The following is a 27,830-nucleotide window of genomic DNA, read 5'->3' on the forward strand; positions in this document are numbered from 1 at the left end:
GGGGGGGGGGTGGGGATACTGTAAATAAGTGAGAAACATTGCTGGTTCCATGCAACTGGAAATGCATTAAGCTGTTTCAATCGACCGTTGAAGCCATTGCTCAATGTCAGTGCTCTTTGCTGGTGCTCTGCCCCCTCTGAAACATAAGCTTGGATATTAACTGCTCGACTAAAAGCACTCCTGAGAGATACTCCTGGCATGGAGATGTTTCTTCAGGGTGGCTAGGACCAGGCTTTTGGCTCCTGAAAGTTCCTTGCAGCTCTGCATGCCTGTGTGAAGGGAGTCCAAGAGAAATGAGACTGACTGTGGCCATAGCTGTGTCTGAGCTGACTTATCTGTCTTGCTGTTTGGCCGTATGAGCTGGAGTATGGAGCCATCTGCTAAGAATTTTAGACTTGGCTGGTTTCGTTTCCAAGTGTATTTGTTAATAGTGACTGGAGGTTTTTTTAAATTGTTTTCATCAGTGAAGTCTATCCTGGCACCTTCCTCCAAGCTGAGGAGTGCAGTTCAGGAGCTAACTTGGGGGCAGAATGTGATTATCTTTTTTTCTACCCTGGCAGTGTCTGGGTCTTTCCATCTTGCTTCAGTATCACTGTTCTACATCACGTGGGTCTTGCTCCTAAAGAGAGGGAAACCCCAGGCTCTCATTCCAAGCTGAGCTCTGCAATTTAAAACCATTAGAGGCTTAAGAATCAACTGGTGTTTTGGGGAAGGTGTGTCAATATTCCAAGCCATGTGAAAACTATGCCTTCTGCAAGTTCAGTATTTACAAACCTGGAGACTTTCATTAGCAAAAAGAAGAAAACCATTTCTAGTCACAGGCATGACCTCGACCCACCAGCATGAATAAAGTCTGACTCAATCTCTGGTCCCATATTGGTGGAAATCCTCCCTGTTTATCCCCTAATTTGTTGTACAAAGGTGTGTGACTAAGCTGAAAGTATACATGTTACTTTGTGTTTCTGTTAATACAGAGAATCCCCCCATTTCCCCCCGTTAAGAACAAGAAAGTTTTGTTCCTGATTGTCAACACACTCTCAGCTAGCAGTGTGGTGGCTGGGATTAAGTTGCTTAGAGCTTGTGTTTGTGTGGGTAGGCCTGTCCTTGGCAATACAGCGTTAGGATTGCACACTCTGCTTCCCAGTGCCCAGGCTGCTAACAACTAATTAGAGTTGTCAGTCTAAGGGCAGGCTGAGAGAGGAATCACTTTTACTCCATCATGGATGTAAACCCAAATGGCCATGGTTCAGAGCACAGTAACAACCACAGAGCCTTAGCTGGCTTCAGATTTGTTTTAGCAATTACCATCTATTGGTCCTGGGGCCTGGCAGACAGAGGCTGTGACAGCACTTACAGCAGTTTCAGATTTGGTGGTAACAAATGTACCTGAAAAGAGGATGGCTTCTGTTTGTCTCAGACTTGTTGGCCCTACCCTCCTGCCAGCTTCATGGCACTGAGGGGCGAAAGCCACCTTCTCTGTGACCACCTTTATGTTTGTGGAGCAAAGCTCCTGAGCTCCCAGTGCTGCTTTTTTGTAGTATTTGGTGTCATGCAGTGTTGGAAGAAAATATCTTTCACCAGGTAAAGCAGTCCCGTGAATTTTGGCTGGCCTGAATTTTTCCCCTTAGTGTGTAGCAATTAGGACTTGTTCTGCAGGACACTTGCTCTGCAGGACACTTGTTCTGCAGGACTCTTGCTCTGCATGCTGCCTTGTGGGAAAGGTTCCCACGTGCTTCCCTGCACCAAGATTTTCCTGGGAAGTCTCACTTGTGCCCCGAGAGCTTTTCCGATTTACCTCTTTGATTGAAATTGGTCTGACAGGGCATGTCTTCATGCTGTGGTGGTTGGGATATCTAGGAGTCTTGAGACATAAAGCAAGAGGCCCAGATGGCAGGGAGAATCCACTGGAGCAGTGGAGGCAGGAGAAGAGATTCTGCAAAGCTGTTCAGTTTGTGGCACCACACATCAGATGCAACGTACTGGAAGGTCTCCTCACTGTGCCTTGGATAGATTACTGTGAAAGAACAGAGGATGATACCCAGATACATGCATCAGGAAAGTGGGAGCCCTCCTTAAAGAGGGGACCAGGGTCTGCTATGCGTGATTGCAGCCTGCTTGCACTGCCATTCAGCCTTTGTGCAGCTCATTACTCACCTCTAAAAACCTCTGTGGTTGTAATGATAGGCTGAGTAAAAGCTTGTGTGAGAGCTCCTTGCCTAGAGAGATGAATTTGTTCAGAAGAAAACTGGTTTAAATCAGCTTATCCATTTCTCAGATATTGTTGGGAGAAACAAATACATTTTCCATAAGCTGCCATTATCCTGCTTTTTGGCCACACTCTCCAGGAAGAGCAAATTAATTTCATCAAGAGAGACATCCAAGCTACACATTTTTATCAGGAAAGGAGAGACAAGCTGTATAGGCACAGTGGGTAGCAGACATTGTTGGTCATCTCTTTCTGGACAATTGCTTACCTACTGTGGTCCTCTCAAGGTTGAACACTGTTCTAATTCAGACACTGTTTTTCAGCCTTTGCTGCCATGGTAGCTATTTTCCCTGTAGAACCTACCTATACAGCAACTTGTTGGGATAAAAAACAGCTTCAGAATCCTCTCAAATGCTTTGTGCTGGGCATCCTGCAAGGCTGTTCAGGTGCTGTACTGTGAACTGCAGGATAACACCTGGAGTCAGGACACATGGGGCAAGGGAGGTGGTAGATGAAGTGAGCTAGAAAACTGCTTCCAGTTCTTGTATTTTAAGGCTAGAGTCACAGGACAGGAAAGGAGGGGATGCACTGTCCTTATCCAATTCTGGCTCTTGGTGACCAGGAAATTAGCATGTTGATTGTCCAGCTGGGGGGAGAGAGGCACCATGGACCTGGTCTCACTGAGGGAACCAGGAAGTCACCAAGCAGGCAAACAAATAAGTTAATTTTCTCATTATAACTCTCAGCTTCTGCACAAGAACCTGAGGCAGAGAAGTGAAAACAGTTGTCCACACCTGCAGGGAAACATAAGAATATCAGACCTGACACAGGACCTGTGCCAGGGGAGCAGAGGCTCTTTTCTCCCAGCATCTTTCCCCCAGAGACAGAGCTATGTGGTGTCATGCCATCGTGCCTGTAGCTTCGCTTCTCTCCCAGGATTTTTGTGCCATAAACTATGTCAAGCAGTGCCTATGAGGGTGCAGCAGCTGGCTCCCCTGCTATTCCTCACCTGCACCCTGGCACTAGGGCAGAGCTATTTCCTCCAGCCCACCTGGAAGATTATGGCAGGTATGTGAGGGAAACACATAGAGTAACAATGCCACTTTTGAGGAGGGGGCTTATGCAGGAAAGACCCTGAGTCACTCCTGATATGAACAGAAGCCCTAGTAAGAAGTTGAGCATCCACTAGGAAACTGAAACCCCATTCCCTGTTGTTTCTGAATTTTAAGTGCAGAACTCACAGTGCTGAGGTGCCCTTGGCAATGGGGCCAATATCACAGGGATGCTGGCTCCAGGTGCTGGGCATGATGGTATCACGGGGAGGAAGGGAGGCAGAATCTGGGACTAGATCTCTCCAGAAGACCCCCCTAGTGAGTGCTCTTCTGCAGGATGAAGGTGTGCACCCGTGATCAGCTTGCGTTCTGGTTCTTACTCTGGATAGAATTTAGACATCTTCTTTCCCACAGGGGGATGTTGGTCTCTTCTCCCAAGTATCAAGCAATAGGACGGGAAGGTTAGATTGAATATTAGGGACAATTTCTTCCCTGAAGGGCTTCTCAGCCCCAGGAACAGGCTTCCCAGGGAAGTGGGAGAGTTACCATCCCTGCAGGAATTTAAAAACCGTGTAGATGTGGTGCTGAGGGACATGGTTTAGTGGTGCACTTGTCAGCGCTGGTTTAGCAGTTGGACTTGATGATCTTAGAGGTCTTTTCCAACCCAGATGACTCAGTGACCATTATGTTTATTCCTATAGGGAAACTGATTCAGTATTCATCATGTTTCAGAGGTGCACAGGCTTATCTACAACTCAGCAGCTCTTCCTGCTGCCAGTTCTGTGCTGAGATGGTCTACTGCAAGGCTGAGGGTTCAGTTTTTAGGAAGCTTTGGAGCTTTCAGTGGGGAAACATCTGTTCAGTTACTAATTTGTGCTTTTCCACTTGCACCACTCTCTGACAAAGAAACTATCTTGTCTTTGAAGCTAGAAAAGTGTTTTCTCAATGACCAGGGATCACATCTCCAACACGCACCCCCCTCACCCTATTTCATTTCATTTCATTCCTGATTTCTATTCCTCTTTGCCTCTCTATTGCAAACACAAACAAGCATGTGTGTGCACACGTTCCTACCTTATCTCAGCTTTTGCTTCTGATTCAAATTTAATTGGCCTCCAGGACTTGAGATAAAACAGTCAGTTTTCTTTTACGAACCCAGTGATGAACCTGCAAACCCCTCATTGGTCTCAGGAATTAACAGTCGTGCTTAGATTTCCTAGTTGCATGCAGACCTGCTGCATTTTGCATGACTTGGGAGAGCTTGTTTCTGGGGCTGTGTGTGATTGCAGGGAACCATGGAAATTTTTCATTACTGTTGATTGGGAGGAAGCTGACTTCTGAGGCTGCATGCTTGTTTGCCAAGCTGCAAGGGGATGGATGGGATGTAGAATAGACTGAAAATCACTCCGTTTCTGTAAGGAGGAAGCATCTGGGAGAAACCCCTGTTGCCTAACAAAAGAATGGCAACTGAAAGCCAACTCTGTTGACCCTTTGTAGGCTCTTCATCTGTTGTGACCTTCTCTTATGTCTGATGAAATAAGGGCTGTAAATCTCACCTGTTGCAAATATGCTGCCACTCTGGGCCCTGTTCTGCCAAGCACTTGATGGGAGGAATCAGCTGGAGTGCCAGAACTAACAGGGGTTCCCAAGAGTGGCTGTGATTGAGGTCAAGAGAACAAATAAATAACAGTGGCATTTGCATTGAACAGGGATTTTCCTTACCAAGTGCTGATTGCAAAGAGATATTTTACTGTCCTAATCATAAGCTAGAATGCAATACCTAATAACAACTTAATGCAATATAGATGGGCTGAGGAAGGGAGGCAGAATCTGGGACTAGATCTCTCCAGAAGACCCCCCTAGTGAGTGCTCTTCTGCAGGATGAAGGTGTGCACCCGTGATCAGCTTGCGTTCTGGTTCTTACTCTGGATAGAATTTAGACATCTTCTTTCCCACAGGGGGATGTTGGTCTCTTCTCCCAAGTATCAAGCAATAGGACGGGAAGGTTAGATTGAATATTAGGGACAATTTCTTCCCTGAAGGGCTTCTCAGCCCCAGGAACAGGCTTCCCAGGGAAGTGGGAGAGTTACCATCCCTGCAGGAATTTAAAAACCGTGTAGATGTGGTGCTGAGGGACATGGTTTAGTGGTGCACTTGTCAGCGCTGGTTTAGCAGTTGGACTTGATGATCTTAGAGGTCTTTTCCAACCCAGATGACTCAGTGACCATTATGTTTATTCCTATAGGGAAACTGATTCAGTATTCATCATGTTTCAGAGGTGCACAGGCTTATCTACAACTCAGCAGCTCTTCCTGCTGCCAGTTCTGTGCTGAGATGGTCTACTGCAAGGCTGAGGGTTCAGTTTTTAGGAAGCTTTGGAGCTTTCAGTGGGGAAACATCTGTTCAGTTACTAATTTGTGCTTTTCCACTTGCACCACTCTCTGACAAAGAAACTATCTTGTCTTTGAAGCTAGAAAAGTGTTTTCTCAATGACCAGGGATCACATCTCCAACACGCACCCCCCTCACCCTATTTCATTTCATTTCATTCCTGATTTCTATTCCTCTTTGCCTCTCTATTGCAAACACAAACAAGCATGTGTGTGCACACGTTCCTACCTTATCTCAGCTTTTGCTTCTGATTCAAATTTAATTGGCCTCCAGGACTTGAGATAAAACAGTCAGTTTTCTTTTACGAACCCAGTGATGAACCTGCAAACCCCTCATTGGTCTCAGGAATTAACAGTCGTGCTTAGATTTCCTAGTTGCATGCAGACCTGCTGCATTTTGCATGACTTGGGAGAGCTTGTTTCTGGGGCTGTGTGTGATTGCAGGGAACCATGGAAATTTTTCATTACTGTTGATTGGGAGGAAGCTGACTTCTGAGGCTGCATGCTTGTTTGCCAAGCTGCAAGGGGATGGATGGGATGTAGAATAGACTGAAAATCACTCCGTTTCTGTAAGGAGGAAGCATCTGGGAGAAACCCCTGTTGCCTAACAAAAGAATGGCAACTGAAAGCCAATTCTGTTGACCCTTTGTAGGCTCTTCATCTGTTGTGACCTTCTCTTATGTCTGATGAAATAAGGGCTGTAAATCTCACCTGTTGCAAATATGCTGCCACTCTGGGCCCTGTTCTGCCAAGCACTTGATGGGAGGAATCAGCTGGAGTGCCAGAACTAACAGGGGTTCCCAAGAGTGGCTGTGATTGAGGTCAAGAGAACAAATAAATAACAGTGGCATTTGCATTGAACAGGGATTTTCCTTACCAAGTGCTGATTGCAAAGAGATATTTTACTGTCCTAATCATAAGCTAGAATGCAATACCTAATAACAACTTAATGCAATATAGATGGGCTTAATAGTGCTGGGCCTGCTGGGATTTTCTTAGCAGTTCATAGCTTATGCATAATACAAACCCTTTAGCCAACATCTTGCTGTAAGATGGGGAACTGGGGCTTGAGGGAAAGGGAGCTGCCCTCCATCTGAAGTGGTTTGCTGAAAAGAGCATAATGGGTCTAAAGGATTAAGAAGATGGTGGCAGTTGGCTGGGTTGGAGGAAGACTGAGCAACACTCAAAATGGGATTTTGTGGTTTGGGGATTTTTCTCTTCCCCTTGGGCTGGTTGTAATGAGACCTTGCAGAAGTCCAAGTTATGCATTGAAATTGTCAAGTTTTCATTCTGATTAGCTTTCTAGGAACCAACTCGCATGAATAAATGAAAAGATGCAAATGAAACTACCTACAGGTTTAAAAAGAGGAGGAAGGACAGTTGGGTTTTGTGGTGTTTTGTTGCTGTGTGGGTTTTTTTTAAACCATTTGAAGAGGTTTATGTTCTCCAACCTGCCTACCCAAAATGCTATGACTCCAGCTTCCTGATCATGATGAGAAAGCAAAAGCTCCTTGAATATCTTTTAATAATTTTGTGCTATTTTTCTGGACAGGAGAGTTAGTTATAAGTCAAGCATAGTTTCTCTCACTAGTGGAGCTGAGGAGCAAGGTGAGTTTACCTCTGTGAATCTAAACTTGGATTATTTGTACATTTTCAGTGCAGCATCTACTCACAGACTGAAGTGACGGTGAATCCAGTGTGTGCCTCAGTAAGTTGTTACAGCATTTTTTACTCTCATGGTTCAGCTGTCATGACTTAATCTAAGCCTGTTTCCATCTACAAGCTCTGTTTATTCCTTTGTCTTCTTACATAAAGAGCTATTTGTTATCAGCAGTCTCTTCCTTGTGTAGTCTCAGACACCAGAACAAGTTATCTCTTAGCCTTTTTTCAGTATGCAATCCAGAAAGAGTCCCTTTGGCCATTCAACATAAGGTGTGTTTTCCACCCCTTAATTCATTTTTAGAGCCCTCTTCTCAGGTTTTTTTCAACCTCATTCTGGCAGCGTCATCACCCGTATTAAACAGATTCCCAAAAACGATCTCAGCAATGCAGATGCAGGGGTGATGCCCATCTCACAATACATCTAGTAAGCTTTCGCTTAGTCATCCAGAGATTTGGACATTTGGATCATTGGCTCTTTCCTAACAAGAGTGATGCATTATTTCCTCAACAGTTTTTTTTCTGGACGTTTATGTTATCCAAGATAAATTGAATGCAGTTACCATAGGCTGATTCCGTCAAGCAAACCAAGTTGTCCTGCGTGAGGTATCTTTCTAGTATGTAATTTACTGCTGCATATTTTGTGTCCTCTACAGGCGCTCTATCTGATCCTGATGTAGGCACTCAAGGATGGTGATTGTTAGTTATTACATATTAAAGTGCTGCCCTTATGTGGGAGGGAAGGGAGCAAAGCACGAGCCACATCCCAGAGCTGTGCCAAAGTCTGTGCCCAGTCACCCCAGCTGCAGGTGGGTGTAAGGTCATTCACACACCGGGGTGGTTATGTGTGATGTTCACTGCACAGGCTGAACAAGAGACTTTATAATTTATATGCTTTTGTTATGCCAACCTGCTGGCTGGATCTTTGACCTTTACGAAGATGTGAAATAGCATCAATTTAAGAGGTTTGTATGGGATCTCACTGGAGACGTCTTTCTAGAGAAGGTCTTCCGTCTCACCAGAGAGATCTCAGTGGTGCGTGCATCGTTTAAAATTTCATTTTGAACTCTTTCAGTTAATGTGTTTTTAATCTGTTTGATGTGGGCTGCATTTGAGTAGTATTACATCTTCAATTAGTCTGTCATGTGGAAGCAAGCCAGGATCTTTCCAATGCCTGAGGAGATTATAACAAGATAGTTACTTTTCTTGTTGCTTTCTCAAACACTACCCCGTTTGTCTGCCAAGGATCCATAAAACTATATTAATCATATTTCATTTTTTAACTTGTAAAGTTCCATCCCACATTCATCTTCCATGAGTTTCTTTCTGGAATCACTGAGGTACAAAAAGGCATTCTGCTGTTTGTTCTGAGGTCTACCCTGCTTGCATTGACCCGGTCGGCTCATGTTTGTACTCCCATAGGCAATGCACGCACAGAGGGTACAGAATAATTTTCTCTCCTCTTTGCAGGATGCTATCACAAACTTCCCTTCAAAAGCCTGGCTCAATGAAGTTCTCTTCCATCTTTTCCTACTTTCTGTGGTATTTGTAAGGTTTTTATGACCTCTTACTAGTCTGTTATTCTGCCATTTTTGCACTGATGAATTCAGATCATGGTAGACAGATGCAGATAGAGTCTTACAAGGAGGGGGACATGAGAAGCCTGTCTTCCCATCACCTCTGGCTTTTATAGCAGATTTACCCAGAGATGTTCCCAGATTTAAATCCACAGAGATTCTTTCCAGAGAAAGAGCCATACACAGAATTATACCTTCTCTCTGCCCACCACAGTGGGATGGCTCAGCAAACGTTGCTGAAACTTGTTTAAAATGTCCTCTTCACCTGGGGTATCTCATTCTATGAGGTGTTATTACCTATTGTGGAAAGACTGGAAGGAGCAGGATACCACATCACAGCATGTGCTGCTGCAGTGCCTCAGGCTGGTAATTGCTGATGGACTGACTCAGGCCAGGATCCACTTAGATTGTGATGCAATGGGTGAGAACAAGGAAGGTAAGGACCTTACTTTTTGTGTCCCAGAAGACTTGGTAATATGAACAATGGAAACTTAATGGAATGAGCTTCAGGCATTAATCTATTGGACCAAAATTGAGGCATCAGGAGAAGAAACTGGAGTGTGTACTTCGCACTTGTGCTGTATATTGCCTTTGCTGCAGCCTAATTTCTTCTCAGTCAACATGAAAAAGTGTCTCTGTGAGACAGGCACGTGCCCACATTACAGGGATGCTGCTCCTCCAAATGGTTCCTGTAGTGCTGGCTCAGTTTGAAGTCAGCCACAGAAGCAGCCTGGAAAATCAAATGTCAGAGCAGATTTATCCAGTGAGTGGGACTGTTAATAAATTTCCTTCCTCTGATCCAAGTCCAGAGGAGATGGGACAGAGCTGATAGCCAGATGGGGAGGTCGAGGAAGCAGTCTGCTGTCCTTGAATGATTGCCAGCTCTGTCACTGGCCTCCTTCCTCTGCCCTCTGCTGCAGCGGAGACCCCAAAGTCCCAGAGGGTGATTTCTGGGAGCCCACAACACCTGCAGCTGTCAGAAGTGACACTGCTTTTGCTAATGCAGGGAGAGATGAGAGCTGCAGGGCTGTGTCTGCCTCAGCACGAGTGCTGCTGCTTCTCTGGAAACACAGTGGCAACGTCAAGAGAAGACGTGAGGTTTCCAGTGGGGGAGTGAGTCCTCCATAACTCGAGTCCATGCCCTTCTCTGATATGAGTGGTGTCATCCAGGCCTCAAGAAACAGGACTTGCCAAATTCTGTGCTGTCTCCAGAGGTGGTTAGCAGTTTTGGGAATAAGGTCTAGGGAGATCATCTTCTGCAACCAGCAATCCACTGAAGATAAATTAACGAACAGCTATGACAGTTACTGATAAGACAGATAAAACATTTTTTCATATTTAATTAATAGAGGAGGAGTTGGATGTAGGTGCTTATGAAACTCACACATTTTTAAATGCAGGCAGGTGATGGTGTGAATGATGGAGGGGGAAGACAGGACTTTCAGATGGCAGAGATTGTGGCTATTTGGCAGCTGGCTTTTTGGAGCTGGTCACCATTATGAAAGACCTCAACCATTTCATCTGATGGGCCGTTTGAATCTATCCTCATTTTTCCATCCTTCACCCATGATTGATTTGATTTACCTTGATTCATCTGAAGATGATGATGACAATGATGAAGAGGTAGCCATCCGGAGAGTGACAGCAAAAATGCTTACAGTGAAAAATGTTCTTCTCTCTCCTTTCTTTATGCTATATATACTGATCCTGTGTTTTCAAATTGCATTTGAAACACAAATTGCATTGTGTTTCCTGAGTTCCTGTATGCACCACCCCTCTTGTTTCATTAATTCTCATGGGAAAAATTGCTTGGAAATCTGTTGACCTCAGCTGCTTCATCTATGAGACTGAACGTTTGCCATAAATCTTTTAGTTAGAGCATTCTTTTATCCTCTTTCTGAATGGCTACATTTTCATTGTCATCATCTTCCTCAGATGAATCAAGATCAATCAACGGTGAAGGATGGAAAAATGGGGTAATGATGACAGGTAGCAGAGCAGGATATTAAACAATTGGCAGCAGAACTCAGAGGCAGCAGATAGAGAAGTGATGGAGAACTGGGTGTTTCTCTATGCTAAGTTCTTCCTCCTTAGTCCAAATTCCCTACGAGGCCTGAAGGAGAGGCTGAGGAAGAGCCTGGTTTGTATGGAGAAGCTTGTCCTCTTTCCACTCAGTAGATAAGTACAGAACCACTGCATTAACTCTTCCTGGTCTAGCTTTTTTCCATTTGTCCTTTTTGCTTACTTTTACAGACAAAGCATTCAAATTAAACATTAAGGAGTGCTGGCTAATATTTGATAATCTTAATTAACGTGGCTGGCCCTCCTTCCCCTACCAGCCTCTTTCTGGCTTGGATTTCCCCCCTCTCCTGCTCTGATCCCACCACCCCGTCATTAAACCAGGTCTGATTTTTAATCAACACTTTTACTTGTGGCTGTGCTGCTTCTTGCTTCACCTGGCTGTTTGGAAAGCAGCTGTGGAGGGATCATGTAGTGCTCCAAATTTAGCTTTCAAACTGAAAACAGGTGAGGCAAGGCTGTAGCCCAGCCGTGACCAGAAAGATCTGACCACCTGTGGCCCTGACAATCATTGCATTTCAAAAGCAGGGACTCTTCTCCATTTTTAAAGGATTGCAGTTCTCAGAGGCACTTTCTCCTTCAGCCTCCCTGCTCTTAACTTTCTATTCTTTTATTAAAATGATCTAAACATATAGACGCTATTGAATTGCTCAGGCAAGTGGTGGTGGAATAGGGGCCTGTTGCTATTGGATTGCTGCTTGGAGTCAGCAGTCACCTCCGCCTGATAGCTCCTCTGGTGGTGAGGGAGTTCCTTCATAGGAGATCAGGGGAGATTCAGTCAGTTCCTTGTAGGTGGCAGGTGCATGTTCTGGACATGAGCCCTAGCAGTGCATCTAATTGGATGCTGTCTGGAGTCCAAACATTTATCACTGTGTTTCCTACGGGGCACGTGCAGCCTGGTGTCTCTTTTCCTTCCCAGGGTAGCTCTGTTGTCAGATGCAGCATCTTGAACACAAGAGGTGTCTCCTGCCCAAGAGCAGGATGTGCTGCCCAAGTTTCAGATGCATGTTATGACTCAGCTTACTGATGAACTCGATAAACAAGGCCCTGGGATTTCATGGAGAGGTTCGTAGAGAGGGGTGACACTGGCTACTTCTGTGCAGGTGTCACACAAGCATTTACTTTGGTCTGCATTCATCCCACCTAGCAGAGATGTTAGGGCTGGGATCACCTTAGGCTCCCTGTGCAGGGAGGTAATGTCAGCTGGGGCTTCCTACCGTTTGAATCATCTTCTGGAGATGTCCTTCTCGCTCAGTGGCTTTGAAGGGAGGTCTTTTTCCTAACTTGCCTCAGTGAAGAGTCTCAAGTTAAATGGGATAAATTTGGGCTTTTCAGTCCTATTCCAGCTAGCTCCAGGTTTGCTGTCAAACCTGGGGGGATAATCAGTCCTTTCTCAGTTCTTCCAAATCCTTCTCAGGGATGTGGAGGGCCTATTCTAGGACAATGAACATCACAGATTGGCTCTTTGCTCTTTATTTTCCCATCTTTTCACTGTGGATGGAAGCACAGGGAATGCATTCTGCTTGTGATGGGCCAATCAACTCAGTTGCTGCTCACAAGGCTGCAAATATACCTGTTGGTCTCTGTCCTATTATAGGCCCCTGTGCCCTGCTTGTCTCTGCCAGGCACGTGAGGAGAGTCAGAGCTGTGGATTCAGGTTTGTCTTTTATTTTCTCCTTTCCTAAAGTTTTTGCATGTAATTTCTCTGGCATTTAAAACTCTAGGGCAGTGTTCCTGTCCAGCAAAAATAAAATTTCAATAGGAACTAAAGCTGTGCTTCTATCACCTGAAGAGGAGAGTAAGGGGAGAATGGCAAATTGTAAAGATGTACATACATACACACACACACACGTAAAATGTCAACATGATCTCATCAAGGACTTTGGTAGAGAAGAGGACTAAGAATTCTATCCTGGTATTTGTTGAGGCTGGAGTCTAACAGAGTTGATTACTAGGATGTAAAAACACCTGTGGGTAGGACTTGCAGTAGGCTTTAAGTGTAGCAAGGAATTGAGTTTGCTGGTAAGAAAAACAAATGATAAACTCTTCTTTCTTATTTTGAAGTAAGAAGAAAGATGTGGATTCTCAGATTTGGAAGAATAATCTCATTTGGTTCTTTTTTATGGGTTGCTTTTTTTTTTTCCTTGCCTTAGTTTGCACTGGCAATGAGTTGTTTTTTTCCCAGAACTACCCAGCTGAGTGGAGCACCTATGAATTATTGAGTATTAAGATAACTGGTTCTCTGCCAAAAGTTAATGCATATGGGATGCTTTGGGGAAAGAGTATCATTGGCTGACTGCTAGGAAATGTTTGAATCTGAACTATTTATGTGCTATTGGGAGCAGCATGTCACTGCCAGCCCAATTTGTTAAACAGAAGCATGTCATAACCGATGCATGGCTATGAGCTGACATCTTGTTACCTTCTAGAGGCAGGTCTGACAGCGCTACACATGGGAGGGCTCCCTTCTTGTGGGTATGTGGGTGGGCTGGAGAATCCCAGATCTACCCTAGCTGTCACCCTGCTTCACCACACTATAGCTAGAAAAACTGGCTATGAGTTAAGGACAATATTTTGATGTTATTCTGTGGCCAAAAAAAAAGTTAAAAAAAATCTAGATTTGGCTTGTGCCACTGGTCTGGCAGTAACTGAAGGTATTAGTTGTGAGATGCCTGCTTGCTCACCCTCTTTTTTTCTCTTGTGCATAACTTTGCTATAATTGGGTCGTATGTGGATGGGGGAGCATTATCAGCATGCATCTCACGTACAAATGTGTGTGTGTCTTCTCTACAGACACCAACTTTTCCCACTTATCTTTTTCAATTAGGGAAGCGTCCTGTTTTGAAACCAGGCGCTTGAAGGTAAGTGAGGCATGGGAATGAGGTGGCATTATGCTGCAGGAGAATATGTGTCTTTGTAGTGTCTTGTTAGTGTGGATTATTTGGGCAGTGAGTCTGAGTGGAGTTCCAGCATGTCTGGGGTAGATCTTTTTTTTGAGGAGGCGTATCTGTGAGGCAGAAAGTCTGGGAATTCCCACCCAGGATGGACTTTCTTCAAAGCACTCTGTGAAGTGAGCTAGGGGTCTCATGTATTAATCAGCACAGCTCGTCATGCAGAAGAGGAAATCCGTAGTAAACCCATCTTTATTAAAACAAGATGAAGACTGGTTGGACTAATTGGCTTGGAAAGTTCAGAGAAGAGGAAAGCAGAAAAGCTGGTAGTGAACGCATTTCATTTGCCCTTCTTTGAAAAGCATTCAACTAGCACAGAATTAAGCCTTCTTTGTTCTGAGCCATGTTTCTCTGGTCCCTGCACCCACTTATCTAACCAAAAGGGTACTCAGACAAATTTGTTTTGTTTGAAATAATAATACTTGCAACTGGCTTTCAAGCACTCTGCAAAAAAAATAGGTTTTATCTCTTTATGCATGGGGAGACTGAAGTGCAAAGGCAAAAGGCATAGAAGATGAAAGATTCTGACTTTTAGCTGAAATAAGTTGAGCAAACCTTCCATCTCCTCTCTCCTAACTACTCAATTACATCATCTCTCAGAAACAAGCAGATGAGATGGGGATTGTAAATATTAGGTGGATATTTGTCTCTGTGTGGAAAACCTGCTGGTGCCTAATGTGCATTCTTGGCATAGTGGGTACTGTTGCATGGAACAGAATTGCTGAGCTGTCATTTTCCAGCCTTGTGACAATAAAAGAGCTTCCTACTTGCTGAGGTAGTGAGCCTTGGTCTCTCTTGGAGCTGATACCGTGGAGTTTTCTACCTGCTGTGAGAGCAGGGGTGCAGTATCTTGGATGCCTGTGGCATCTTTATTACCCTGGATTACAGGATCAGGTCCCACCTTTTGCTGGGATCACTTTGTTTGTCTAGAGGAGATTAGTAAGACTGCATCCAATATGACAGCAGAAGGGTACCTTTCAGAATTTAAATGGATGCTGTGTGGGATTGTATAGGTCTCATAAGGCCCTAATGGCCACCTGTGCTGATTTGCTTTCCAGAGAGAAATTGCTGTCTGGACAGCCACTCTGGATAACAAAATGCAGCTAATAATTGTAACTAACAGTGAAGTGCAGTCTTTCATACTAGGATATCTGTGTGTTCTTTGCAGTGTTAATCCAGCAAATTGAGTGATCAGTTAGCTCTCACATGTGGGATAAGGTGAAGACTACAAGCAGAACAAGAATACTATACCACTGGCACTGTGATTGCAAGGCTAAGCTTGGAGGGAGTCCTTCAACGCAGGGGTATGAGAGTTGCTGAAAGTAAAGCTGCTTTCTAGTCTAGCAAGGCTTGCTATTTTCATCACTTGTGTTCCATGTTGCACTCCCTAGATTCAAATAAAAATGTAAATGATGACTGACTCTGGAGGGTCGAAGAGAGGTTTTTTTTTTCACAAGGGAGGAAGCCTGGGCTGAGGACTGAAGCATGGGCCAGGATACAGAACTCCTGTACCACTTCTGTCTGATGCTGCTCTTTTGTGTGACATCAGGCAGGCCATCTTTCTGCTTGTGCCTCTGTTCTGCCCAGATGCTTCTGTGCTGTGGTGCTCTTTGCAGCAGGGGAAGTGTCGTGGGAAGTAAATCCCTGTAGAAAAATGAGAGTAGTGGTACACTGCAGGCACCTGACCACCTACAGAGGTGGCTGTTGTCAGCTGCTGGTCAGGATGGCTACAGGGGTTTTCTGTCTGTGGGTCAGAAAACAGGTTATGAGTGAGGACCTCAGCTCTGACAGACCTTTCAGATCAAGTCAGCATTTCGGAATTGCCCAGGATATGCCATTCACAGTCCTTACACTACAGCAGGAACGAAGAATGTGCATGTGTCTTGCATAGTGCTGTTGTACTGGGATGTCTAGGATTTTCAACCTACTAGATTCTTGCCTGAGCTCTTAATCTGAGCTCTGTTCTCTCAGTGTTTCCTTGTTCTGCAGATGCTGATTTGTGTTTAAGCTTGGCACTGGTTTCTGTGCATCATTCCACTCCAGTATGAACTTTCTCTTCCCTTCATCCATATCAGACTGAGAAGCCTGATGACAACATCGTCAGTGTTTAAAGTTAATTTAAAAAAAAAAAATTGCTTTTTTTTTTGGCCTTTTTTCCCCCTGCATTTATCCACAAGTGAAAAACTTTCCATAGTGCATCACTGCTGTCCTGGGATGCTCTGATTTCATTGTTGGTGAAAGAAGCATCTTTGCCTTCTGGAGGCATCTGAATTTGATAGAAACCTGCAGCAATCAGAAAGCATTTCAGGGGTTGCCGAGTGCCCCTCCTTGAGCTGTGCCCAAGCAGGACAGCACAATAACAGTGCAAGGAGACTGGTGTCTCCTGCAAGCATTTCAGTTTGTGTAAGGAAGAACACTCCTCCCTTCCTCAAGGCTAAAATAAAAACAGACTTAACAAATACTTATGGACTTGACCACAGCTCAACAGCCAGTACACTTCTCATTCATTTGGCAGGACAAGCATTTCAGTCGTGGTTATTTCCAGTGAAACTGAGAAAACAGGGGTTACTGGGTCCCAGAGCCCAAAGCAGCACCCCTTGACACTTCTCTGTTGTGTTTCCCTCCCTCTTGCCCTTTATCATCATGAATGCTGTGCTGGCTTAGCAACCCTTCAGTGCAGAGCATCTGCTCTGACTCACAGCAGGAGAGCTGCCTACAGCCCTGCTTTGCTTTAGGGTGCCTGGCACGCTGGAGTAGGCTGCCTGTGTTTGGCTGATTTGATTTGCTCCTAACAAGCAGGTGAATGATTATGTTTTCTCCTGTTGCACAATAATTCTGCTGTGAAGGCAGGCTGCCCTGCCTTGTGTTTCACAGCAGCCGCATCTTAACAAGATTGCTGGAGGAGCCTTGCTCCTTCAGCATTGCCTACAACAGTAATGTGCTGCCCTCTTCACCCCTTTTGTCACTGCTCCTGCCAGCTAGCTCTTCAAGAATTAAGCTGTGTGCCGAGAGAAAACAGTAATCGTCTGGATTTGTCTGCTGTGTTTCTTACCAGGGGATCCTGAAGCCCTGTATATGCAGAAAGGCATTTTACCTCCCTATTGAAGTGTAGCATCCTGCTGCCTGCAGGCTGCAGCTTAACAGGGCGCTTCAGCTGCCTGCACTGGAGTTCATAGGAGACATGGAAAAGCATTTGAGAAGCCTCTGGACAAGTACTGTCCTTTGGAACTAGGTTAAAAACTGAGGCTGATACCCAAGATGTCCAAAGAGCACCATGGCAGCTTAGTGAGCCAGAATAGGCAGATACTCCTGTACCGAGCCCAACAGCTCCCATACAGCCAGCAGGGATGTTGCTTCCCTGGGGTATTAGAGCCTATCATTTTCTGCAGCTCCCTAAAGGTATCTGCACAGGAGTCATGTTGGAGGTCACTGCTCCGAGACAGTCACCATCTCCAGTGTACCAAGGCTGTTCAGCTTCTAGTTCTGAGGAGCTGGACCACTGGCTCATTTAAACATGCTTTCTTCTGCTTTTAAACCAGGAATGAGAAAAGTCCATGTTATCTGCTAGGATTTGCAGTATGAATCCCTGCCTTGGTGGTGGTCCCCCTTTTGTGTATAACTGTATAACCTACTTGAGCAAGTGTGGGCTCCCCAGTAGGCATTGGAGGCCAGAGCTGATGCCTGGCTCTGTAATTGCTGTTGACCTTTCCTTGCTTTCATATCCACTGGCAGCCTTCAGTGCATCTGCCCCTTGCTGTAGTACTCCATGCAGTGTTGGGATGACCTACTTCAGTGCTCTCTCTGGAAAAACCAGGAGCTCCAGGACTATCTGCAGAGTTAACGCCCATTGGGTGTTTCCTAGTGCCAGAGAAGGGAGGAGAAAATGGAATACATTTTTGCTTTCTAGATACTTTCAGACATTCCCTTTAGAAAGTGGTAACTTAGGCCCAGAGCCTGTCCTGGGGCAAATAAAGTAAATCCCATTTCCCAGGTGAATAAGATTCTATATAGTCTGCATCCTTGGCTGCCCTGCTGTTGCAGTTACCTAAGGAAGCATCTGGGTTGTCCCAGCCCTGCTCCTCTGTGACCTTTTATGAGACCCAGATGCTTCCTCAGTAAGGGCCAGAGGGGTACTCTCCTTGCAGTGTCCTTGCAGGAGGCACTTTGTCCAATTTCTGACCTTATCTCTTCCTCTGTCCCAGCTCTGTATACAGATGCAGCTTGGTGCAGTGAAGAAAGCTGCTCTCCCACCTTTCTTCCCCCTCCTCATGAGATAGATTGCTTTGAGTACATATGCAGCTGCTGTGCCACTTTTTCTTAAGTCTTCCTTTCTCTTTTCCCTTTTTCCATATTTTTTTTTCCTTACATCACCAGCTGGCCTTGGTTATAACGTGAGACGCCACCAGCTTCAATTAAGGAGCCAGATGTGACCCAAGAAATGGGATAGCAGCTGGGGATGGAGATGATACATTCATGGCACTAGGTCTAATCAAACAACTTCTCACATTATTCTCACCGTGAGGTGGGAGACGTCTGAGCTGAAGGCAAGTCAGTGCTTGCAGCACCCGCAGAGACACATTGCTAGCAAAGCCATCTGTAATGAGCTGACCATGCCACTCAGCACGGCAACGTGAGCTCAGTCAAGAGCTGCGTTTAATCCACTTCAGTGCAGCAAAGGGCCCAGAAGCTGAGAGTTGAGAATGGGTACCTACAAAACAATCAGCCACTGTCAAAGAAGGGACTGCCAGGCGGAGGGATGCTTGTACACTGTACCCACAGATGTGTCTGTATCCCCCAGAGAGGGGACACTGCATGCAGACCTGCGGGATGGTGCACACACTGCCTTTATCTGTGGTGAAGATGGGAGATGTTGCTAGTGTTACAGAGCTGTAGGTGCATCTTGCTGGCATCGGGCTGTGGGAGGGGAGACAGAGGCTGGTGTGCTGGAGCCCTCCAGGCATGCTGAGTTCAGGGCAGCAGGGATGCTGTATGACCTGTGGGTCCTGGTGGAGCTGTATCTGTGACACTGCAGATGCTGTGTATGCAGGTATTTGCAGGTATTTGGGCCTGACTGTGCTTAGCAGCTCTATGAACCTTTGGAGGAGGCAGGTGCATTGTAGATCTGTGGTGCATAGAAGCTGCCTGTGGAAGAGCAAGTACGTTGAACCTGGAGAAGGTAAGTTGTGATTGTGCTGGAGCTGCTATAAATCTCTTCTCCTTCTTCTGCATTCAGGCTAATAGCTGTTTTGTGTTAAGAAGCCTCTCATTTTAGTGGGAGAGCTTCTGGTTATTCCCACGCTGCAATGTTTTAATTAAGAACTTATTGCAAGTCAGACATGTCTATTAGATGGCTGTGGAGCTTGAAGTCCCCTGCCATTGCATTAAATAAGGGGTAGTTCAAGCAATACCATTCCAGGCTTTCTCCTTGCTCTTCCTCAGCCTTGTGCAAATCGTGAGCTTCCTGTAAATTATTACAAGTGCTACTGAACAAGACTTAGTAGCCTCCCTTTGCTAAGGAAGGCCACACATCACCATTCTCACACTGGTGGCAGAGAAGCTGACGTGGAAAGATGTGACTCACCTCCCAATGTCAGGGAATTGTTTCCAGAGATTAAAAAGATAGCACCCGAAGTCCATGTGAGCAGTTCCTAATGTTTTGTATTGACGTATTTGGGAGAGGCCCTCTGACACCCCTTCAGGTCTGTCATCCGTGGGGAGAGCCAGTGCCTATCCCTCCATCTGAAAGTGGTGTCCCTGATAGCCCTGTCAGATGTTGACCAAAAGAACATGAATGTAACTTGTTGGGAGCATACCTGCCTGTCCGGGGAGTGTGGTTTATGCTGTGTATGAGGACTATGGTTATTCTGATTAGGATCTGAGGACTGAAGCCAAGCTGTGGTGCTCATCTGCTGGAGTTGCGTTTCCCACATGAAAGAGCAGAGCTTGGTAGTTCTTCCAAGCAGTGTCTCACTGTGGGATGTGCACTTGCTAAAGGCCACCCTACCTAACAAACAGGTTGTCCTGGTTTGAGCCAGGATGAAGCCAATTTTTCTTTTTACTGATTTTTTTTTTCCTTCAGTAAGCTCTCTTGTAACTAGCAACAGTGTGTTCTGCTAGGCTGATAAGACAGTGGAATGTTTTTCTAACTACTGAGGCTTCAAGGCTGCACCTGCACTCTGCCGGCTCAGACACTATGGGGAGATCTGTGACCCCCCCGTAGGAGGCTGAGTTAGATGGACAGCAAAATTGGCCAAAGATATTCCATTCCATATATCTACGTAAGCTCAGAGGAAGGTCAGAGATCACAGAAGACAACTTCCTTCCTTCTTCTTCTCCCCTTCTCTTCCGTCCATGGCCGGCATTCAGGGAGGACTCTGTTCATCCATCACCGTCGATCCTCAGGCTTTATCTCTTGTGACCCCCATAACTCTCTGCTCTGTTCCAGCAGCAGCTCCGGGATTCCTCGGGACTCTTCCCAGTTCAGGGAAGTGCTGTGGGAGTTGCTGGGGTGGGGGGAGGCGAGAGGTTTTTGCCCATACCTGAATATATTTGTATATAATTGTATATATTTTCTTGTATCATTCATTAGTGTTTTAATTAAAGCTGTGTAGTTTAGTTTTCAATCCAGCCAAGTCTCTCTCTTTTTCTCTCTCTCCTTCCCTACGTGGGTTGGGGGAAGGGGGGGATCGAGAGCATTGTTGTCGGACCTGAGTCAAACTGTGACACAGGTGGAAGGTGACCCCAACCCAGCCAGAAGGGAATGTCAGATGGCTGTTGCTGGTTTTGTTTTGAAGAAGCCCATTTCCTGCTAGAAAATAAGTATCCTCTTGGATATCTTAAGTGCTTGTCTCCTCAGAGGCACCACTATGTTGACCATGCTAAACGAGGCAGCAATTCCCTGATGGTGTCCCCGTCTCTTGCTCTGTTTGGTCTGCAGTCCCCCCTGTGGTGGAGCCAGCCTTCCAGGACATCCGGCAGGGCGTGGGGCGCAGCGTGGCCCTGCGCTGCTCCATGCTGAAGGGCAGCCCCATGAAGGTGGCCACCTCCGTCTGGCGCTTCAATGGGACCCTCCTGGCGCAGCCCCCGGCGGAGCAGCAGGACTACTCGGAGCTGAAGGTGGACAGTGTGAGCCGGGAGACCAGCGGGAGCTACGAGTGCAGCATTTCCAACGACGTGGGGGTCTCCACCTGCCTCTTCCAGGTGTCTGGTAAGTCACAGAGTGCACGTCGGAGCGAGCTGTTGGATGGATGGGGTGGTGGAGGTAGGAAGCTTGCTCCCAATGAACTGGGGCCAGTACAAGCAACCTCATCTGCCTCCTTTGTGCTTTGCACTGCGTTCAAAAGGGGTGATTTTTCCATAAGCCAACAGGGAGTACATTTTAGCAGTGTTTGACTGCTTGCCTGAAAGAGACAAGACTTAAACTCTAGGCTGCTGTCAGCTTTCAAGCTTGGACTACCTGTATCGTAGACAAGTATTTGACCAAGTGAAAGGTTCTACATCTCAGCAGCCTCCAAAACCTCCTAATTTCCCCTTTAAAACCAAACAAAAATTGTTTTACATATTCCTTTGCCCTCCTTATGTCCCCTGCCTGTCTTTGTGTCATGATGCCTGCTAGGACAAACATAAGCTGGGAATGGATACTAGTACTGGGTGAATTTGCTGTTCACAGATTTCTGTTCAGCTGCAAAAAGGGATGGCAGAGTTATAGCATCTAAAACCACACATCTGACCTAGCTTCTCCAGCTGATCATTAAATCTGCTTTTCCCATGACCCCAGAATTGACTTGGGCACCAGTTTCTGGACAAGCGTTCCTATGAAGTTGCCTTAATAAGCAGTAAATTCAGCCAAAATACTGGGTTTTCAGTCAAGGGCCAATTTGTAATACTTTACAAGTGAGGGCTGAACAAACGAGAATAAATAACATCCAGAGAGGCCTGATTTCGAAGCAGATTTTTCTCAGGGATTGGAACAGCTCAGGTATGCTGTAACTCTGAGATGCTCTCAGAAACCACTCCTACTTTTTGGGCCCCTTTTCAGGACCTTGCTCTCACCCCTTGAAATCTGGAATTTATCTGGCAGTGGATTTTGCTTGAAAGCTTTAGCCCTCTCTACCCTTTCTTCATATGCTTGCAACTGTCAAATCAGTAAATAAAATGTTTGAAAGCCAGATCCCACTATGAGTCACCATAGCAAACTTTGTCCTTAGCAAGCTTGGGAATCCCCCCAGGATCTGAATTTCTTGCAGGAATTAGTAACAAATACATATTGCCACCTAAGGTGCCATGCTGTGCCCCATGAGATAAAATCCCCTCAGGAGAAAGCAATGTTCATCCTTACAGAGCACACATTTCTTAGATAAATGCAACAAATATTTATTTTCCTGCATCCCTTCTCTGTTTCCAAGGCACTGATATCTGATGGGTTTTCAGCTCCAGACATCTCTGTCTGTGTTCTGGGCAGCTACAAATCAATTAGACCTTCTGAGCCTGCAGTGAAACCTAAAGAATAATCTGGCGGCTAGACTGCTGTGCTTGGGATCAGGTCTTCTGGAGTTTTAATTCCCATCTGCCACAACCCTCCTGAGTAAGCAGGGTGAATGGCATCATCTCTTTTTGTTTCTGTTTCTCGTCTGTGAAAGAAGGACCATAAACCTTCCTATCTGACAAGGAGGCAGTGACTCATTTGTGACTGAGGGGTGTTCAGATGTCCAGGGAACAGAGTACCTAAACCCACAGGGATGGAATTAGTTTCTTCTGCAGATGGGAGATTAGCTTTCTGAGGTGTTTTGGAAAGACAGCAAGACATTCAACCCACTCCCCTTGAGCAAGTTATCAGATCAGCCCATAATGGTCATCACCTGCTCTCCTATAAGCACAGGAAAGCCCTGAAAGAAGGAGTGAATAACCTTCAACTCTTCCCATCAGCTATAAATAAAAGGCAAAACTTTCCAGCAATGGTCAAAGTTTCCAGAAAAGAAGTTAAGGAAGTATCTTGAAGTATCTGCATCTCCATTAGAAGGTGGGGTTTTTTTTAGCTTCCATTTCCATCTTTGAGTCAATTAATAAGGAATTAACGTCATGCAAGAAGATGATTACCATCAGTTCTGATTTCTTTTTTTTTCAGAGTCCATTATGAAGCTTGACTTCCACAGTCAATACAAGTTGAATAAGCAGCAGTTAGTCTCTGAGGTGGTTCTGAACTTCTTGCTTGTTCAAAAATTCAAGTCAATAAAAATAATAAGAAAAAAAGGACTTGGAAATAAACATCAATATTATCCATCTGAGTTCATAAAAAATAAACATTGAATCCTTTCAAGCCTGATTATAACCATCCAGAATGTCATGACCTGTGATTCAAGTGGGAAGGTGCAGCAGACTGCGTGGGGAGATGGTGTTTATGTCTGTTCTGCTCTCCAGCATCCCTTGTTGCCCAAGTTTCTTTCTGGTCTATGCAGGTCCAAACTGGACCTGAACCCAGAAATAAGAGTTTGGATTCAGACCCAGTTTCTGCCTGTCGCAGGGCAGGACCTGCCAAAAAATTGAAGTGCATAGAGTGAAATTGAGGTAATCTCAACCCAGTCGTGGGTAAAACCTCAAGCTGCTTTTGGATCCTAGGCATTAGTCCACTGACCACTGGGCTGCATGTCAGCAGCCTTTGAATTCTGCTTTTTAGTGGTTCAGGACAGCAGTGGCTGGGGAAATCATAGGAAATAACTTCTTCTCTGAACCCTCCAGTTTCTCTCTGGTCCATCATTTTTCCTGTGTTTCCCTTTCTCCTGCTGCTCTCTGTTTTTTAAGGGGAGACCTGGGTTTAGAAAAGACATCTCCACCCCTGCAAAAACTCCTGCTGTTTTTACCCAGGCTGAGGTCAGCATCCCTTTTGCTGCTGAATTGACTGTCATGTTATAAAAAGGCTGGAGCACTGTGTTGCCAAGGCAGGGGAGATGCAGAAGGAGCAAGGTCTCTTTTTTAATGCTATGGTGCCTGTGTGATAAATAACACTTCTCCTATGACCTACTGGCCAAATGATCTTTCCTCAGGGTTTGTTAGCAGGAGACTCTGTAAAGCAGCAGATGAAACAGGAGAAATGCCAGTTTAAAGCTGTTACCTCAATCTAAAGTACAAAGCAAGAAAGAAAAGATTAGAGCTGGTTGCAGCTGGAGAACTGGAGTTGTTCCCACTGTCTCTGGTGTCGGTCATGCCCCTCTGGCTTTGCAGGGCTGCTAACCCTCCCAGTAGTTTAGGCTGTGAAAGCAGTAGTGATTCACAGAAAATGATGGCATGTCAGTGCAACACCAGCTACAATAGTAACAGTGTCCATCATGTCAAAGGCAAGTGGATGAGCTGGGTGAGTGAAGCTGTTCTGCTCTCACCACATCTCTTAATTTATATTCCCCCTGATCTCACTTCTTACTTTCCTCCCTCTTCTCTCTTTTTTTTTTTTTTCCCTCCCTCTAGCAAAAGCTTACAGCCCAGAGTTTTACTATGACACTCCCAACCCCACCTTGAGCCAGAGGCAATCCAAGAATTACTCTTACATCTTGCAGTGGACACAGAAGGAGCCCGATGCTGTGGATCCCATCCTCAAGTACCGCCTGGAAGTCCGTCAGGTAAGGTGTGCTCTTCTGGAGCCTTAGTGCATGCCCTTGGGAAGAAGCCCTCTCAGGAAGTACTTACATTGATGTCTCCTTGCTGATTAAGAGCTGAAGGTGATGAAATTGCCAGACCCTGATGGTCTTTTACCTTTCCCACTGAATGGAAGAGATAAGACAAGTGCTCAACTCAGCATTCATTTTTGCGTCTCGTGTTGGGTACAACTGATGGCTTTCCAAGCCCTGCTGCCTGCCATCAGACTGTTCCTGTTCACTGTTTTGAATGGGGTTTTAATGGGAACAAAACCCCACAGTCATTAGTAGGTATTGTAGACCTTATAGGCCAAAGACTGAAGTGAGTGGAATTCCACCTTCCTCACTCATATGAAATAAAAGGAATAAGCTGAAGAGCCCTCCAGGCAGGAACTGCAGGAAAAAGTCATTGGCTGTTCTGGAGGGGCTTTCATACTGTCAATATAATGAAGCTATTTGGGCTGTAGAAACTCGGCAGGGGAAGAGAAGTGGGTTTCAAGGTTTCTGAGTCTGAAGAGAAATCACACCAGAGGTTGTGGGGGGGTAGAAATGGGGGAAATCTGAAGAGATCCCTAATTGGAGAAGGTTATGGAAAAAGAGTCTGATGTTTTTAAAGAGCACATTAACCTAGCAGGATTGCCAGATACTTTTATCCACAATCAGCAAAGTGCCTGCATTCAACATTTTTTAAAAATGGGGACACTTAAAATTGGTGGTTCTTGCCATTCAGCGGTAGCTTGGAAGCAAACACATTTTGCAAGGAAATGTTTGTTTACTGTAGGTAGAAAGAAAAATTATTAAAAAGATCCAAGTGTCTTTTTCCTCTGTGTCTGCACAGTAGGCTCCAGTTTTATGTCTCCGTTTGATTGTGAGCTCTCTGGGGTGGGACAGAGTTTGTTTCTTATTCAAACCATACAGGGCACGTTGTCAGTGCTTAATAATAATACAGGACACAGGGGAGCTCTAATAATGAAGGCAGTTTGTCATTGTACCCCTTCGCTCTTAGCTGAGTTTCACTATTATCAGCACTGCAACTCAATGAAGTAATTTGTGATTTTTATACTTCTCCTGTGATGCTGAGGATTTTTTTCCTGTTGCACAGTGCTTAAAAGTAATCTCGGATATGTTTCTCTTTGAGCTCCTACTGAAAAGGATCAAGAAAAAGGAAAATCACATTTCTGCTTTCACTTATGTCATGGAGGAAGCTGAGTGCTTGTGCAAATTTTACCTTCCCTGGTTTTGTTCATACTAATGGGTTACTGCTGTTAAATGTTACTTTTTGGGCATCACTTCATAGTTGTGACTATTTAGTGGTGTCTTTTAGAGGCGTGTTGTACTGTGGCCCTGCTGTAGCCCAGTCTCATGTATGGGCAGTGTCTTAGAAATGACTACGAGAGCCATTGTGGTGGCCTGGGAGGGCACAGAGAGGAGGAAACAGTTTTGTTCCTGTCACCGTTTGACTCAGGTCCGACAACAACGCTCTTGATCCCCTCCCCCTCCCACCCAGGTAGAGAAGGAGAGAGAGAAAATAAGAGAGACTTCTCTGAATTGAAAACTAAACAACACAGCTTTAATTAAACACTAATGATATAAGAAAATATATAAAATTATACACAAATATGTTCAGGTATGGGCAAAAGCCTCTTGCATCCCCCCACTCCCAGCAACTCCCCAGCATGTCCTGAGCTGTGAACAGTCCCGAAAAATCCCGGAGCTGCTGCTGGAGAAAGCACAGAGTGATGAGGGTCAGGAGAGCTCCAGCCTGGGGGTCGATGGTGATGGATGGACGGAGTCCTCCCCAGACCCCGGCCATGGATGGAAGAGAAGGGAAGAAATGCAGGAAGGAAGTTGTTGATCTCTGACCTTCCTCTGAGCTGACATAGATACCTGGAATATATCTCTGGCCAGTTTTGCTATCTGTCTAACTCAGCCTCCTGACTCCAGGTCACAGATCTCCCCATAGTGTCTGAGCTGGCAGAGTGAAGGTGCGACCTTGGGTACCCAGCAGTTAGAAAAACATTCCTCTCTTATCAGCCTTAGTTAGAACACACTGTGACTAGTTAAAAGAAAGCTTACTGAAGGAAAAAAAAAAAATCAGTAAAAGGAAAATTGGCTTCATCCTGGCTCAAACCAAGACAGTTCCCACTTCTGTCACATGCAAGCAGGAAACCCTCTGGAATAGGCTTTCATGGTATTGCCTCCTCCTAGCCCTCCTCTGACAAAGACACTTGCATTTCATGGTGGGGACTCTGCCTCTGTGTGCCATACTGAGGTCTCACTGAGCCCTTTTCATTTCTTTGTCCCAGAGGATCACATCTGCCCTTGTTTCCAGCCTGCCACTTCACAGAGCTGCCTCTGTGCTCCTGTCCTGCCTTCCTGGCCTTTTCCTTGCAAAGTTTCACTTGGGCTCCAAACAGCCTGGTGACACCTCCTGATGTCTTGGTCTTTCTCTTGCACCACTATCATCTTCCATGTCCCGCAGGCTTTGCTGCTTTGTCACACCTTCTCCTCCATGTTGGGGCACCTGGGCTGAGCTTTGTGTCCTGCTGTTCCGTGATTGAACAACAGAACATGGTGACATTACTAAATGTAACTGTGAAAAGCTCAAAAGCTTAAAAGCATAGCTGACTGGAGGGCTCTTAAGGAAAGGGTTTTGTCTGCCTGAATGAGGAGCTGCTGTTTGCCTCTGCACCCTCCTCACTAGATACACTTGGCTTCCGGGCACTGTGGTGGCACAGATAGCCTCCTGGAGATGACAAGTCATCTTCTCAGATAAAACAGGCCTTACATGTGGCCAGTCTTGGCTGATTTGTTGTCAGCATCAAGCTAATGGAAGTTTACCTAGCCAACTGGTTCACCTTCTCCTCTGGCTCTGGGAGCTCCCCAGCCTCAGTGGTCAGTGGCACGTGCCCTTCAGCATCTTAAGGCTGAATGGGACAGCAGCAGCAGGCAGCCTCGGGGTGGTGAGGGGCTGTCTGGGAGATGTTAACTCTTGCTAAGCTAGGATCCAAAGGGTAGCCAGTTGGGATGCCTACTGGTTGTAAACTGCTTTGCTTGTTTTAGTTTTGCTCTCCCCAGTTTGCTTGAAGAGCTCTTGGCATGTGTAACATGAAGATCCCTAAGTAGCAGGAAGCTTTGCAGGGCACCTGGGAACCCTTGAATGAAATGTGGTTGCTGCAGCTGCTGCAAATGGGGCCGAGGGAGAGTCGAAGTGCTGCTTATTAATTGGCCTGTGCTGTGGCTTCTCCAGCTCTTCCTGTTCAACAGCTTCTGAGGGCTGATTGGGCATTCC

At 45.6% G+C, this 27,830-nt stretch overlaps 1 protein-coding gene across 1 annotated transcript in view; it reads left to right on the forward strand.

Annotated features, from left to right (window-relative positions):
- MDGA1 (MAM domain containing glycosylphosphatidylinositol anchor 1) overlaps positions 1–27,830 on the forward strand; it is a 151,991-nt gene that overhangs the window by 74,959 nt on the left and 49,202 nt on the right. Inside the window, exons 9-10 of the mRNA XM_010006021.1 lie at positions 20,851–21,120; positions 24,372–24,523. Coding sequence (XP_010004323.1) covers positions 20,851–21,120; positions 24,372–24,523 — 422 coding nt within the window. The remainder of the gene's footprint in view (positions 1–20,850; positions 21,121–24,371; positions 24,524–27,830) is intronic.

This window comes from Chaetura pelagica, unplaced genomic scaffold (assembly GCF_000747805.2).
Source record: "Chaetura pelagica isolate M959 unplaced genomic scaffold, ChaPel_1.0 scaffold271, whole genome shotgun sequence".
In the NCBI taxonomy this organism is placed as follows: domain Eukaryota; kingdom Metazoa; phylum Chordata; class Aves; order Apodiformes; family Apodidae; genus Chaetura; species Chaetura pelagica.